At 42.8% G+C, this 14,183-nt stretch overlaps 1 protein-coding gene across 1 annotated transcript in view; it reads right to left on the reverse strand.

Moving 5' to 3' along the window:
* The window catches only part of LOC120066539 (membrane-associated guanylate kinase, WW and PDZ domain-containing protein 2-like), a 387,095-nt gene that overhangs the window by 6,898 nt on the left and 366,014 nt on the right, over positions 1 to 14,183 (reverse strand). Inside the window, exons 18-20 of the mRNA XM_039017962.1 lie at positions 7,955 to 8,395; positions 4,050 to 4,320; positions 1,429 to 1,657 (exon numbers count right to left, since the gene is read on the reverse strand). Coding sequence (XP_038873890.1) covers positions 1,429 to 1,657; positions 4,050 to 4,320; positions 7,955 to 8,395 — 941 coding nt within the window. The remainder of the gene's footprint in view (positions 1 to 1,428; positions 1,658 to 4,049; positions 4,321 to 7,954; positions 8,396 to 14,183) is intronic.

Here is a 14,183-nt window from a genome sequence, read left to right on the forward strand (position 1 = left end):
AGCTCCCGTGATATGCAACTTTTCAGGGAAGTTAGGAACACATATACACAGGCAGTTAGGAAAGCTACGGCTAGCTTTTTCAAAAATACATTTGCATCCTGTAGTACTAACTCAAAAAAGTTCTGGGACACTGTAAAGTCCATGGAGAATAAGAGCACCTCCTCCCAGCTGCCCACTGCTCTGAGGCTAGGAAACACTGTCACCACCGATAAATCCACTATATTTGAGAATTTCAATAAGCATTTCTCTACGGCTAGCCATGCTTTCCACCTGGCTACCCCTACCCCGGTCAACTTCCCGGCACCCTCCACAGCAACCCGCCAAAGCCCCCACCATTTCTCCTTCACCCAAATCCAGATAGCTGATGTTCTGAAAGAGCTGCAAAATCTGGATCCATACAAATCAGCCGGGCTAGACAATCTGGACCCTCTCTTTCTAAAATGATCTGCTGAAATTGTTGCAACCCCTATTACTAGCCTGTTCAACCTCTCTTTCGTATCGTCTGAGATTCCCAAAGATTGGAAAGCTGCCGCGGTCATCCCCCTCTTCAAAGGGGGTGACACTCTAGACCCAAACTGCTACAGACCTATTTCTATCCTACCCTGCCTTTCTAAGGTCTTCGAAAGCCAAGTTAACAAACAGATTACCGATCATTTCGAATCCCACCGTACCTTCTCCGCAATTCAATCTGGTTTCAGAGCTGGTCATGGATGCACCTCAGCCACGCTCAAGGTCCTAAACGACATCATAACCGCCATCGATAAGAGACATTACTGCGCAGCCATATTCATCGACCTGGCCAAGGCTTTATGACTCTGTCAATCACCAGATTCTTATTGACTCGACAGCCTGGGTTTCTCAAATGATTGCCTCGCCTGGTTTACCAACTACTTCTCTGATAGAGTTCAGTGTGTCAAATCGGAGGGCCAATCTCTATGGGGGTGCCACAAGGTTCAATCCTCGGGCCAAATCTCTACTCTGTATACATCATTGCTCTTGCTGCACGTGGTCCCGTGTGGCTCAGTTGGTAGAGCATGGCGCTTGCAACGCCAGGGTTGTGGGTTCAATTCCCACGGGGGGACCAGGGTTCAATTCCCACGGGGGGACCAGGATGAATATGTATGAACTTTCCAATTTGTAAGTCGCTCTGGATAAGAGCGTCTGCTAAATGACTTAAATGTAAATGTAAATGTAAATAAAATAAATGCAGCTGTCCACTGTGAGTGTTGTCTGTTAAAGAGGATTCTGGGATTTGTAGTCTTAACGTTGATGTGTAGTAGTCTTACCTGTGGTCTGAAGTCTGGGGTAACTGTGCCAGTGGAAGCTGTGCAGCTTTTGAGTGTTGTTTGTACTATGGAATTCTGGGCTAATTCTGGGCTATGGTATGGTGTGTACTGTAGTAGGGAAGTCTGGGATATTCAGTCTTACCTGTGGTCTGAAGTCTGGGGGAAACTGTGCTAGAGGGAACTGTGCAGCGAGTGATGTCGAGTGCTGTCTGTAGTCGATGAGGGGAGGAGGGTGCCGGTAGTCCAGCGTGGGCGGCTGCCGGTAATCAGCCACTGGAGGGTGCCGGTAGTCGACAGGGGGCTGGCGGTAGTCGGTGAACGGAGGCTGGCAGATGTCTGGTTTCACATCCTGCCTGGCTTTCACCTCTGACCTGTGGACAACAGACAGAGGGTTGAGTGTCTAAGTCCCAAATGGCACCCTACTCCCTTTGTAGTGCACACACACACAAACACATACACAAAACCTTCAGACTTTAACCCTCTATCTAACCCTGGGAGTTAGAGCCAGAAACTGTAGGACTCTAGCTCTTTCAATAGGCACCCTTCCCTTGGTCTTAGTGTCCACATTACTAAGGACCTATCATGGTTCAAACACATCAATACAGTCGTGAAGAGGGCACGACAACGTTTCTTCGCCCAGGAGGCTGAAAAGATTTGGCATGGGCACTCAGATCCTCAAAAGGTTCTACAGCTGCACCATTGAGACCATCTTGACTGGCTGCATCACTGCTTGGTATGGCAACTGCTTGGCATCTTACCGTAAGGACCTAGAGAAGGTAGTGAGTACGGCTCAGTACTTCACTGGGGCCGAGCTCCCTGCCATCCAGGACCTTAATACCAGACAATGTCAGAGGAAGGCCCTAAAAATGGTGAAAGACTCCAGTCCCCCAAGTCAGAGACTGTTCTCTCTGCTACCGCATGGCAAGCGGGACCGGAGTGCCAAGTCTAGGACAAAAAAGCTTCTCAACAGTTTTACCCCCAAGCCATAAGACTCCTGGACAGGTAATCAAATGGCTACCCAGACTATTTGCATTGTGTGCCCCCCAACCCCTCTTTTACGCTGCTGCTACTCTCTGTTTATCATATATGCATAGTCACTTTAACTATACATTCATGTACATACTACCTCAATTGGACCGACCAACCAGTGCTCCCGCACATTGGCTAACCGGGCTATCTGCATTGTGTCCCGCCACCCGCCACCCACCACCTGCCAACTCCTCTTTTACGATATTGCTACTCTCTGTTCATCATATATGCATAGTCACTTTAACCATATCTACATGCACATACTACCTCAATCAGCCTGACTAACCGGTGTCTGTATATAGCCTCGCTACTGTTATTTTCAACTGTCTTTTTACTGTTGTTTTTATTTCTTTACTTACCTATTGTTCACCTAATACCTTTTTGCACTATTGGTTAGAGCCTGTAAGTAAGCATTTCACTGTAAGGTCTCGGCACACGTGACAAATTAAATTTGATTTGATATAACATATTTTAATACACTGTGTATTTCTGTCTCGGTTTTAGAAACCACTTATACTATTCACATTCAATCTCCTTCTTGTACTGTCATCTGTCCGGTGTGTTGTGGCAATAAACGTATGAGCTGTGCATCTGTCTCCTGCTGGTCATTTCCGTCCTGTACCTATACTAAACCGGCACCTCTGTCAGAGACCATCACCAGTTGGTGGCACTCTTTTTCAAACACACTCGTCATTGCCAAGGCCAGCAGCAAGAACCGGATCACTTTCCTTCCTTAAACAGTCCTGTTTTCCTCAGTCATCACAATAAATAGTAGTAAGCAATAAGATGTTGAGTTGAGGTGAATCAAAACCAGAGCTTTGACTAATGCCAAGATGTGTTTGAGTGTAGCTCTGCCATGGTCTGAGGTGTGTAGGGATTACTTTGTGTGTGTTCTGTCTGGGCGGACCACGACAGGAGGTAAAGGCAGGCGCACGCGCACACACACTTCACATCACAAAGGCAGCGCTCTCTTTGGGTGTGATACACACATACACACACACACAAATGCCCACCCTTCACGAAGGCAGTTCTCTCTGGGTGTGACAGGGAAGATAGTAGCCCTACGGCTGGGCGCTAGGTATTATAATGAGGATATCTAAAGGTAAATTATTCACTTTGGCATCAGTTAAGTGGTGTGTTACACAACTGAGCAGAGAGAGAGCGAGAGAGAAAGAGAGAGACTGAGACTGTTTACCTGTCACCTGCTGAAGTTTATAGCATGCAATATTATACTGCAGCCTGCTCAAACAACACACACACACGCACGCACGCACGCACGCACGCACGCACGCACGCACGCACGCACGCACGCACGCACGCACGCACGCACGCACGCACGCACGCACGCACGCACGCACACACACACACACACACACACACACACACACACACACACACACACACACACACACACGTACACACATCTGTAAATGTATACAAACATCCACATTCTTAGCATATGCCCCCCACCCCACACACATATACACACAACTAAAATCCACTCTCACACAATCCGTCATGCACACACACACAAAACGCCATGTCCAAACTACATAGGAGAAGCATCCTAATAACTGTAGTTGTGACTTGTGACAATAATGACTGTCACTGACAGATAGGGTCAAGCATTCCTCTCTCGCTACATTTTTATTTCACCTTTATTTAACCAGGTAGGCTAGTTGAGAACAAGTTCTCATTTGCAACTGCGACCTGGCCAAGATAACATAGACATACCTTCCATCGTGGAGGTAGAGTGGGGGAGGGTGACTGGGCGGCTGGGCGACCGGGCTCTGCTGGGCCCCTGGCGGGTTGGGCTGGACGGCTGCTCCCGGGGCCGGCTGGGTGTCTACTGCTGGTACTTGGCCTGGCTGGGCTGTTGGTGGTGCTGGGCCTGCCTGGGAGGCTCCTTGGCTGGGCTGGGTGGCTACAGGGCTGGGCTGTGCCTGGGGGCTGTGTTTCTGGGTCATGGGGCTCTGCTTCTCTGAGCTGGGCCCTGAGTTGGGATCTGAGATGGAGAAATTGAGTTTTCATGGTAACAACAGATATGCTTCGTAGTAGTAATGGAGAGGTTCCATAGCAACAGTTGACACAAAACAACACTGTGTGCCCTGAGCAGAGGGAACAGGATAAATCTAATTGAAAACTAATTGAAAAATTAACATGACATAATAAGAAAAGGAAATGTCAGAAATGTCACTTTAGTCCCCAAAGATGTTGGCGCTGTTCTCTCTCTCTCGCCATTTTTATATATTTATATCTCTCTCTTTGTCTCTCTTTCTATTTTCCCTTTCCATCGACCCCTAACAGACATTATAAACTGGGTGGTTCGAGCCCTGAATGCTGATTGACTGACAGCCATGGTATATCAGACCGTATACCACGGGTATGACAAAACATTTATTTTTACTGCTTTAATTATGTTGGTAACCATTTTATTATGGCAATAAGGCACCTCAGGGGTTTGAGGTATATGGCCAATATACCACGGCTAAGGGCTGTGTCCAGGCACTCCGCGGTGTGTTGTCGTGGTCGTGGTATATTGGCCATATACCACACCTACTCGTGCCTTATTGCTTAATTATTCATCCAGAAATATTATCGATTATGTTTGTTAAAAACAACCTGAGGATTGATTATAAAAAACATTTGACATGTTTCTACGACCATTACGGATACTTTTTGGAATTTTCCTTCGAACGGAACGAGGTTGTAGTTTTCTGAACATAACGCGCAACCCAAATGGCGTTTTCTTGTTATAAAAGTAATATTTATCGAACAAAAATAACATTTGTTGTGTAACTGGGAGTCTCGTGAGTGCAAACATCCGAAGATTATCAAAGGTAAGCGATTCATTTTATTGCTTTTCTGACTTTCGTGACCAAGCTAACCAAGCTAATATAAGGCTAACTGTTCTAGCATTGATTGATACACTCACAAAAGCTTTGCATGATTATAAATATTTTTAGTAATATTTTTGTATCTGATACGTTTGGGAATTTTCTTCTGCCTTTCAGCACCGGAACGAGGCTGTAGTTTTCTGAACATAACGCGCAACCCAAATGGCGTTTTTTTGTTATAAAAGTAATATTTATCGAACAAAAATAACATTTATTGTGTAACTGGGAGTCTCGTGTGTGCAATCATCCAAAGATTATCAAAGGTAAGCGATTAATTTTATTGCTTTTCTGACTTTCGTGACCATGCTAATTTGGGGCTAGCTGTTGTAGCATTGATTGATACACTCACAAAAGCTTGGATTTCTTTCTCTGTAAAGCATATTTTCAAAATCTGACACGATAGGTGGATTAACAACAAGCTAAGCTGTGTTTTGGTATATTTCACTTGTGATTGCATGATTATAAATATTTTTAGTAATATTTTTGAATTTGGCGCCCTGCAATTCAGCGGTTGTTTAGGGAAATGATCCCGCTAAAGGGATCTGTGCGCAGAGAGGTTAACCCCTTAACATTATAAATCAGCATAAATGACAGCATAACATATATTTTTTATTTTTACTACATTACGTTAAAAAATGTTGTGCTGCCTTTTTGTCACTGGTTACCTATTTTTTAGATGACACTTCAGGATTTCTAGAATGTAATTTCAGTATTTAATTTGCATTTGAATCAAAGGGAGTAAAGGTTAATGATAATACTAAGAAATTGTTTGGATTAGTAATAATTTACTTTTAACATGCATGTGTAAAGTTATATTGTTTGACATTTTTCCATTTATACTATTGTTTAGTTTTTTTAAACATTAAGAATAATTTAGGTTGAGTCATCAAAATGGAATGATCATATCCTTAAAATGTTTACAAATGAATGTAGCAACAGTTAGGTATATTCAAAAAACATATTCAATTAAATTGGGCAACTCTGATGCCAGAGCACCAATATGCCATACAGTATAACCAGTGATGCAGTGTAACACCAGTGACACAATGTGAAACCAATGACAAACATAAGATTATTTCAAACAAATTTTATCAATTTATTAGCAATATTTTTTCTTACAAATAATGTCCTACTCTGTCACGCGGCTCACGCCTATCCACAAAACTACATAGCTTGTTAAAACAGTATATATCAATTCTTGTGCCATGTGACAAATATTGTGTAGGCCTACTTAAAGGGAAATGACATATTGGTTTCCTTACCGTGTAAGCAGTCTATGGACAAGGTATGACAGCAATCAATGCTTTGGTTTTGTGCCACAAATGCAAAAGAATTAGCATTTGAAACAGTGGCCAGGTAAACAAAAGCATGGCTTGCTGTCATACCTTGTCCATAGACTGCATACATGGTTAGGAAACAAATATGTAATTTTATAATTTGGGTGAACTATCCCTTTAAGTAACTCTGTAGATACAGAGTACATACGTCTTCCTACAGACACATTGTCTTAATTCTGACTTTGCAGTACTGGTTTCACTGTCTGGAGAGGATGGGTCAACACTGTCATTCCTGCTCTCAATCCCTCTGTGTTTTGCCTGTCTGACCCGCCATTTCCTTTGGTCTTGTCTTTTTTCTCTTTATGTGAGATCCTTCACTCTATTTATTTTTTGACTCTCTAAATCCTTTAAGTAAGTCTGGTGTTTTTGTTTAAGGTAGACTGCTCTGCGGTGTGGGTCAGCATCCCTGCGCTGTCTGTAGAATATTTGCAATGAACCAAAGAATTTGGCAAGGATGTTGTATTTTTTCAAAGTGGTAGTTTTTATACATTTTAACACCAGTGACATGAAATTGAGGGACAGCTATTACTTGTAAATTATTTGTAATATTTATTTGATATTTTAGTTTTTTAAGCAGTCCACTAAATAAATATAATACTTTCCTTTGTATTATGACATTTAAAGAGGGAGAAAAATATATTTTTAAACTCAAAATCTGTCACTTAAACTCCATCTAAACTTTCCAATGGAGACCAGCAAGTCTAATTTCAAGGTGGCCTGAAGGCCGTTTCATGAGCTGGGGGCATACAAACTGAAAGCACTGCAGTCAGAGATAGTAGTCAACCAATCCAGATTAAGATCACCCAAAATTCCTATTTCAGATTTAGTATAGTTAGATAGCAAGTCAGACCATTGGCTAAGAGCACATGTTGAGGTAGAGAGAGGGTGATAAATTTCCACTAGCGTAAATGGGGCATTATTACCAAGGCCCACATTTAGGACTAGACATTCAAATTGCTTAGAGACAGATGTATTTTTTGTATTTATTAAGGTTTTTCTCATTGAGATTAAATCTCTTTTTCAAAAAAGACCTGGTCCAACAGAAGCAGGGGGAACAAAGTTTCAGACAAAACAAATTACATATACTAACACATCATTGAACAAAACTATGGACACACATACAGTACAACAATTACATATTATGTAAAGAAACATGCATTTCACAAAAAACAGCTGGGGAGTGAACATTTAATTAACCACGGTCATGGAACAGGACAAGGCAGCATCTGGACAGAATATAGGAGGGCAATCAACATAGTGATGGAGTCCAGGTTTGTCCAATGAAGCGCAGGTGCACGTAACGATGGTGACAGGTGTGCCTAATGATAGGCAGTCTGACGCCAGAGAGGGAGAGCGGGAGCAGGCGTGACAGTACCCCCCCTAGGGCCGCCACCCAGCATCCCACCTGGGCGAGCCTGACGGGCAGGCCGAGGCATGGGTGCTGGACAAGCCGTCTGGGGGCGTAGAAGCCTGACAAACCGGTAGAGGCTTAGGAGCCTGGTGAGACGGCTCAGGCGTGGGAGCCTGACGATCCGGCTGGGGCGTGAAATCCCGATGATCCTAATGAGGCGTGGGAGCCTAACGAACCGACTGAGGCGTGGGAGCCTGAAGGCCGGCTGAAGCATGACATGGGTGTGGGCGCCTGCTGAGCCCACCGAGGCAAGACGACCTCTCAAGCCAGCTAAGGCGTGTAAGCCTGACGAGCTAGCTGAAGCACCCCCGGTTCCCTCGGCGATAGCACCCAGACCCGACATCACCAACCGAAACTCCCAAATGCATATTTTAGTTGTGTCAGCATTCTGTGAGGATCTACGCCAGGGACGAGAAGCAGGTACAGGGAGAGAACCTTTAATTAACCATAGACATGGAACAGAACAGGACAGTGTCTGGACAGGAACACACTATGACATTAATGCTGACACAGGGATCAAACCAAATAAACAGATATAGGAGGGGCAATCAACATAGTGATAGAGTCCAGGTGGGTCCAATGAAGCACAGGTGCGTGTAACGGTGGTGACAGGTGTGCGTAATGATAGGCAGTCTGTCGCCCTCGAGCGCCAGAGAGGAAGAGTGAGAGCAGGTGTAACAATACCAGTGTTTAAGCCTTTCCAAGGTCAATGATGACCAGCCAATGGCGCTGTAGAGATCACAATGTGTTAGACGTTTTTGACAGATACATATGGTGACAACACCACCTCTGCCAAGTCTGTCAGATCTTAAAACATTATAACCAGTCAGAGACACGTCAGTATCCAGCACAGTCTTATTTAGCACGCTTCAGATATAACCAGAATCTCTAATTCAAGCATATTATGCTCAGTTGGTAACCCCCTATTTGAAAATACCATTTGGCTAGCTTGAATTTGTATAGATAAAAGATTGTCCAGAGCTGTACAATTGGGCATTTCCTTTGAGCGAGGACGTGGATAAAAACAAGAGTCAGGGTTAACTGCAGTATAATGATAATGCTTTTAATTTATGGTGGAGATTACCTGTGCGGAACACAGGATGTTGAAAAGTCAATGTCTCAGCGCAGGCTTGAGAAATGCGGGGACAGGGTCCAGGCAACAAGATGATTTGGATGGACCCCATCTTCTCTGTAGAGCATTTTCTGTTTCCAAAAGGTGTCAAAGTAATCCACAAAAGTAACTCCAACAGAACTACAGACTCCTAGACAGCTGTGTAGTGCCAGCAACCTACTGAATATTTCACTGCCACGACTCAGTGATAGCACTGGTCCTGAAATAATTGGATGCTTGTTGGAGTCTTTCAGAGTCCCAATCAGTTCTTTAAAATCCTTCTCAGCGTAAAACAGTAGGACACGGCCTAGTTATGTGCTGTACCCAAGACCCAGGATAGCTCAAGGTTTCTACCCCGGGAGCCAAGATGTTTCTCAGTATAGAGCTGCTGATGATAACGGCTGGTGGAATTGCAGCTTCGGCAGTTTTTGTGCCTCCCGCCGGCCGCAAAACCCATTATGGCTGATGGAGTGGCCGGTGCTTCAGACACCCTCGAGGTCGGTGAGAGGAGGAGCGTGTCCGAGGCCAAATCTGAGACAGAAGGAGTCCGGATAGGGGGACGATGGCGTGGGAATCTCCGAAGGCAAGAGGACCAGCGAGGACAGGGTCCAGGCACCAAGATGATTTGGATGGACCCCATCCTCTCTGTAGAGCTGTTCGGCAACTATTTTTTGCCAAGCTTCCCAACGCCAAAGAAGCCCCATTCACCACAGGCTGCTTTCCTCCATTTGGCCTACAGCGGGTGACGTGCTTCCATGGTTGGACAGCAGGATTGGTGATAGTAACATCCGCTAAATCCACCAGAAGCAGCTGTCCTGCTCCATTTCCCAGGGGAGTGGGAGGCTTCTTTGGGGAGTGGTCCCTGGAAGGCATTGGCCATTCAGTCAAGGAGCGTTGACATGGTGGTGATTCTCAACACATTTGGAACGGTGTCCAGCCAGTGTTGTAGAAAAGGAGAACGGGGCGGGGGTACTTTCCCCAGTAGATTGTGTACGTTATTAATCTGTTTGCTAAGAGTAGCCACTTCTTCCCAATAGTCCTCCGCAAGTAAACGATTGTTGCATCGGAACTCCAGTTGGTCCACATTTCCCGGTAGAGAGCATAGTAAATACAGCTCCTGCAGCACATGAAATGATTGCTTTTTCCCCTGACTGGGAAGTCTCCATGAAAAGAGACATGTTGCAGAGATAGCGATTTCAGGCAGAATATATGTATTTTTTAAGAGACAATAACTGATATTTTTCCAGACCTACAGTATACAGGCCGTCCGTAAATACACCCAATACAAAAACAATCTTAAACAAAGTAGACTCTAGCCTGTTAAACGTAACTTTCTGCAACAAACAATTCACTCATACAAATTCATGCACTCGATCTCCTTCAAGTCAAAGAGTGGGTGTGGTTGTTGAGGCATGACTCATCCGGGGATCGAACTCCCTACCATCCAATCTCCAGTTGGACACTCTAATCAAATCAAACTTTATTTGTCACACGCAATGAATACACAAAGTGTAGACCTTACCGTAAAATGCTTACTTACAAACGCTTAACCAACAGTGCAGTTCAAGAAGAGTTAAGAAAATATTTACCAATTAAACTAAAGTAAAAAACGAAAGTAAAAAATTATAAAAAGTAACACAATAAACAATAACAATAATGAGGCTATATACAGAGGGTACCGGTACCGAGTCAATGTACAGTTTAGTCGAGGTAATTTGTACATGTAGGTAGGGGTGAAGTGACTATGCATAGATAATAAATATTGAGTAGCAGCAGTGTACAACACAAATGGGGGGGGGCAATGTAAAAGGTCCGGTGGCCATTTGATTAATTGTTCTTATGGCTTGGGGGTAGAAGCTGTTTCTTGAACCAACCAATTCATCCAAAAGTGAAAATGCTGCCCCCTATCCCTAAAAAGTGAATGAATGTTGTCTTGTTAATGGGGGCCTGTTCGGCCTGCCTTTTCCTGTAGTCCACGATCAGCTCCTTTGTCTTGCTCACATTGAGGGAGACGTTGTTGTCCTGGCACCACACTGCCAGGTCTCTGACCTCCTCCCTATAGGCTGTCTCATTGTTGTCGGTGATCAGGCCTACCACTGTTGTGTTGTCAGCAAACATAATGATGGTGTTGGAGTCGTGTTTGGCCACGGAGTCGTGGGTGACCACAAGGAGTGGAATAGGAGATGGTAATACCTGGTTAATACCAGGTGATGTTGTTCGGTTTACAAGTGAGTTTTTAATGCCTAGAGTTTTGAAACGTGCCCTTTTGATTATTATAAACATTTTGTGCTAAGAGTTTGTTGGGTCATTCTACGAAAATGGTGGCTTTCTTGTCCCGGCCTTATTCCCTAGGAAACCACTTAAAAGTGTGAGATAATCACACATTTTTTTATTTAAGTGTTTTATTATTAATAAACATATGTAAGACAGTTATATTGCGAAACATGTTTTATATATATTGTAGAGCACAGTCAATACCATGAAATTGGCTTGTCAGGAGTCATGGTTAACCTCTAATTCCTCCCAAACCCGGATCCGGGAGCACCCCCATCAGTAAAAAAGCTGACTAGCATAGCCTAGCATAGCGTCACAAGTAAATACTAGCATCTAAATATCATTAAATCACAAGTCCAAGACACCAGATGAAAGATACACATCTTGGTGAATCCAGCCATCATTTCTGATTTTTAAAATGTTTTACAGGGAAGACACAATATGTAAATCTATTAGCTAACCACGTTAGCAAAAGACACCACTTTTTTTACTCCACCATTTTTTTACTGCATCAGTAGCTATCACAAATTCGACCAAATAAAGATATAAATAGCCACTAACCAAGAAACAACTTCATCAGATGACAGTCTGATAACATATTTATTGTATAGCATATGTTTTGTTAGAACAATGTGCATATTTCAGGTATAAATCATAGTTTACCATTGCAGCCACCATCACAACTCTCACCAAAGCGACTAGAATAACTACAGAGAGCAACGTGAATTACCTAAATACTCATCATAAAACATTTCTGAAAAATACACAGCGTACAGCAAATGAAAGACAAACATCTTGTGAATCCAGCCAATATTTCAGATTTTTTAAGTGTTTTACAGCGAAAACACAATATAGCATTATATTAGCTTTCCACAATAGCCAGAAACACAACACCATTTAACAGCAGCAAAGGTTAACGATCGTAACAAGCAAGCAAAAGATATATAATTTTTGACTAACCTTCATAAACTTCTTCAGATGACAGTCCTGTAACATCATATTACACAATGCATATAGGGTTTGTTCGAAAATGTGCATATGTAGCGGCACAAATCGTGGTTATACAATGTGAGTAGTGGCCAAACTTCAAGCAATCTGTCCGGCGCCATCTTGGAGAGGCACCTAATCTAATCGATAACTATTCATAAACTTGACTAAAAAATACAGGTTGGACAGCAAATGAAAGATACATTAGTTCTTAATGCAACCGCTGTGTTAGATTTTTAAAATTAACGTTACTGCGCAATTCAGCGTGCGCTAAAGCGAGACCGCACCGAAATTCATGGCGGAATTATTGTTTAACATTTGTCAACATAAATACGAATTAACAGCATAAAGACTTCTTACTATTTGACGAGCTTCCATCAGAATCTTGGGCAAGGTGTCCTTTCTCCAGAACAATCGTCTTTTGGTTGAAAGATGTCCTCTTCTCCTGTAGAAATAGCAGCTAACGCTAGCCATGTGCTGGAGAGGTGTCCAACTAGCGATAGCGCTTGACAAAGAAATTCCAGAAAATCGCAATAAACTGATATAAACTGCTATAAGTCGGTTTAAATTAACTACCTTATGAAGTTTTTAAGACAAAAATCAAATTAAATCAGAGCCGGAGATATAGAACTGCTAAAACGAAAGCTTTTCAGGACGCCATTGTGATGTCCCTCCTGCGTCAGGCGCCCCGTTGAAAAGGTCGGACCTTCCGTTCCATGAGCTTTTATAGTGCCCCAGATGGTGCAATCCACTCCATTCAAATTCTCACCGCTTACTGACATCTAGAGGAAGGCGTATGCAGTGCACGTAGCCCCATAGCTTACATGGGAATTTATAAACTGACCCTAGAACAGAGACCTCGATTTCAGAAATCTCACTCCTTGACAGGAAGTGTGCTGCAGAATGAGTTCTGTTTCACTCAGAGAAATAATTCAAACGGTTTTAGAAACTAGAGAGTGTTTTCTATCCAATAGTAATAATAATATGCATATTGTACGAACAAGAATTGAGTACGAGGCAGTTTAATTTGGGAACGAATTTTTACAAAGTCGAAATGGCGCCCCCCTATTGACAAGAAGTTAACCTTTCAGTGATACCCATCCCGGATCCGGGAGCATCCTCATCAAAAAAGCTGACGAGCATAGCCTAGCCTAACGGGACAGGGATATCATATAATATAATTTTCATGAAATCACAAGTCCAATACAGCAAATGAAAGATAAACATCTTGTGAATCCAGCCATCATTTCCGATTTTTAAAATGTTTTACAGCGAAAACACAATATGTATTTCTATTAGCTAACCACAATAGCCAAAGACTCAACCGCATATTTTGACCATGTTTCTACCGCATAGGTAGCTATCACAAAACCGACCAAATAGAGATATAATTAGTCACTAACCAAGAAACAACTTCATCAGATGACAGTCTTATACAATACATTCATGTTTTGTTCGAAAAATTTGCATATTTGAGGTATAAATCATAGTTTTACATTGCAGCTACCATCACAAATAGCACCGAAGCAGCCAGAATAATTACAGAGAGCAACGTGAAATAAATAAATACTCATCATAAAACATTTATGAAAAATACATGGTGTACAGCAAATGAAAGATAAACATCTTGTGAATCCAGGCAATATTTCCGATTTTTTAAGTGTTTTACAGCGAAAACACAATATAGAATTATATTAGCTTACCACAATATCCAAACACACAAATGCATTTATTCACCGCAAAAGGTAGCTATCGCAAAAACCAGCAAAAGATATAAAATTAATCACTAACCTTGACCAACTTCATCAGATGACAGTCTTATAACATCAGGTTATACAATACACTTATGTT

Source organism: Salvelinus namaycush, chromosome 21, assembly GCF_016432855.1.
Source record: "Salvelinus namaycush isolate Seneca chromosome 21, SaNama_1.0, whole genome shotgun sequence".
Classification (NCBI taxonomy): domain Eukaryota; kingdom Metazoa; phylum Chordata; class Actinopteri; order Salmoniformes; family Salmonidae; genus Salvelinus; species Salvelinus namaycush.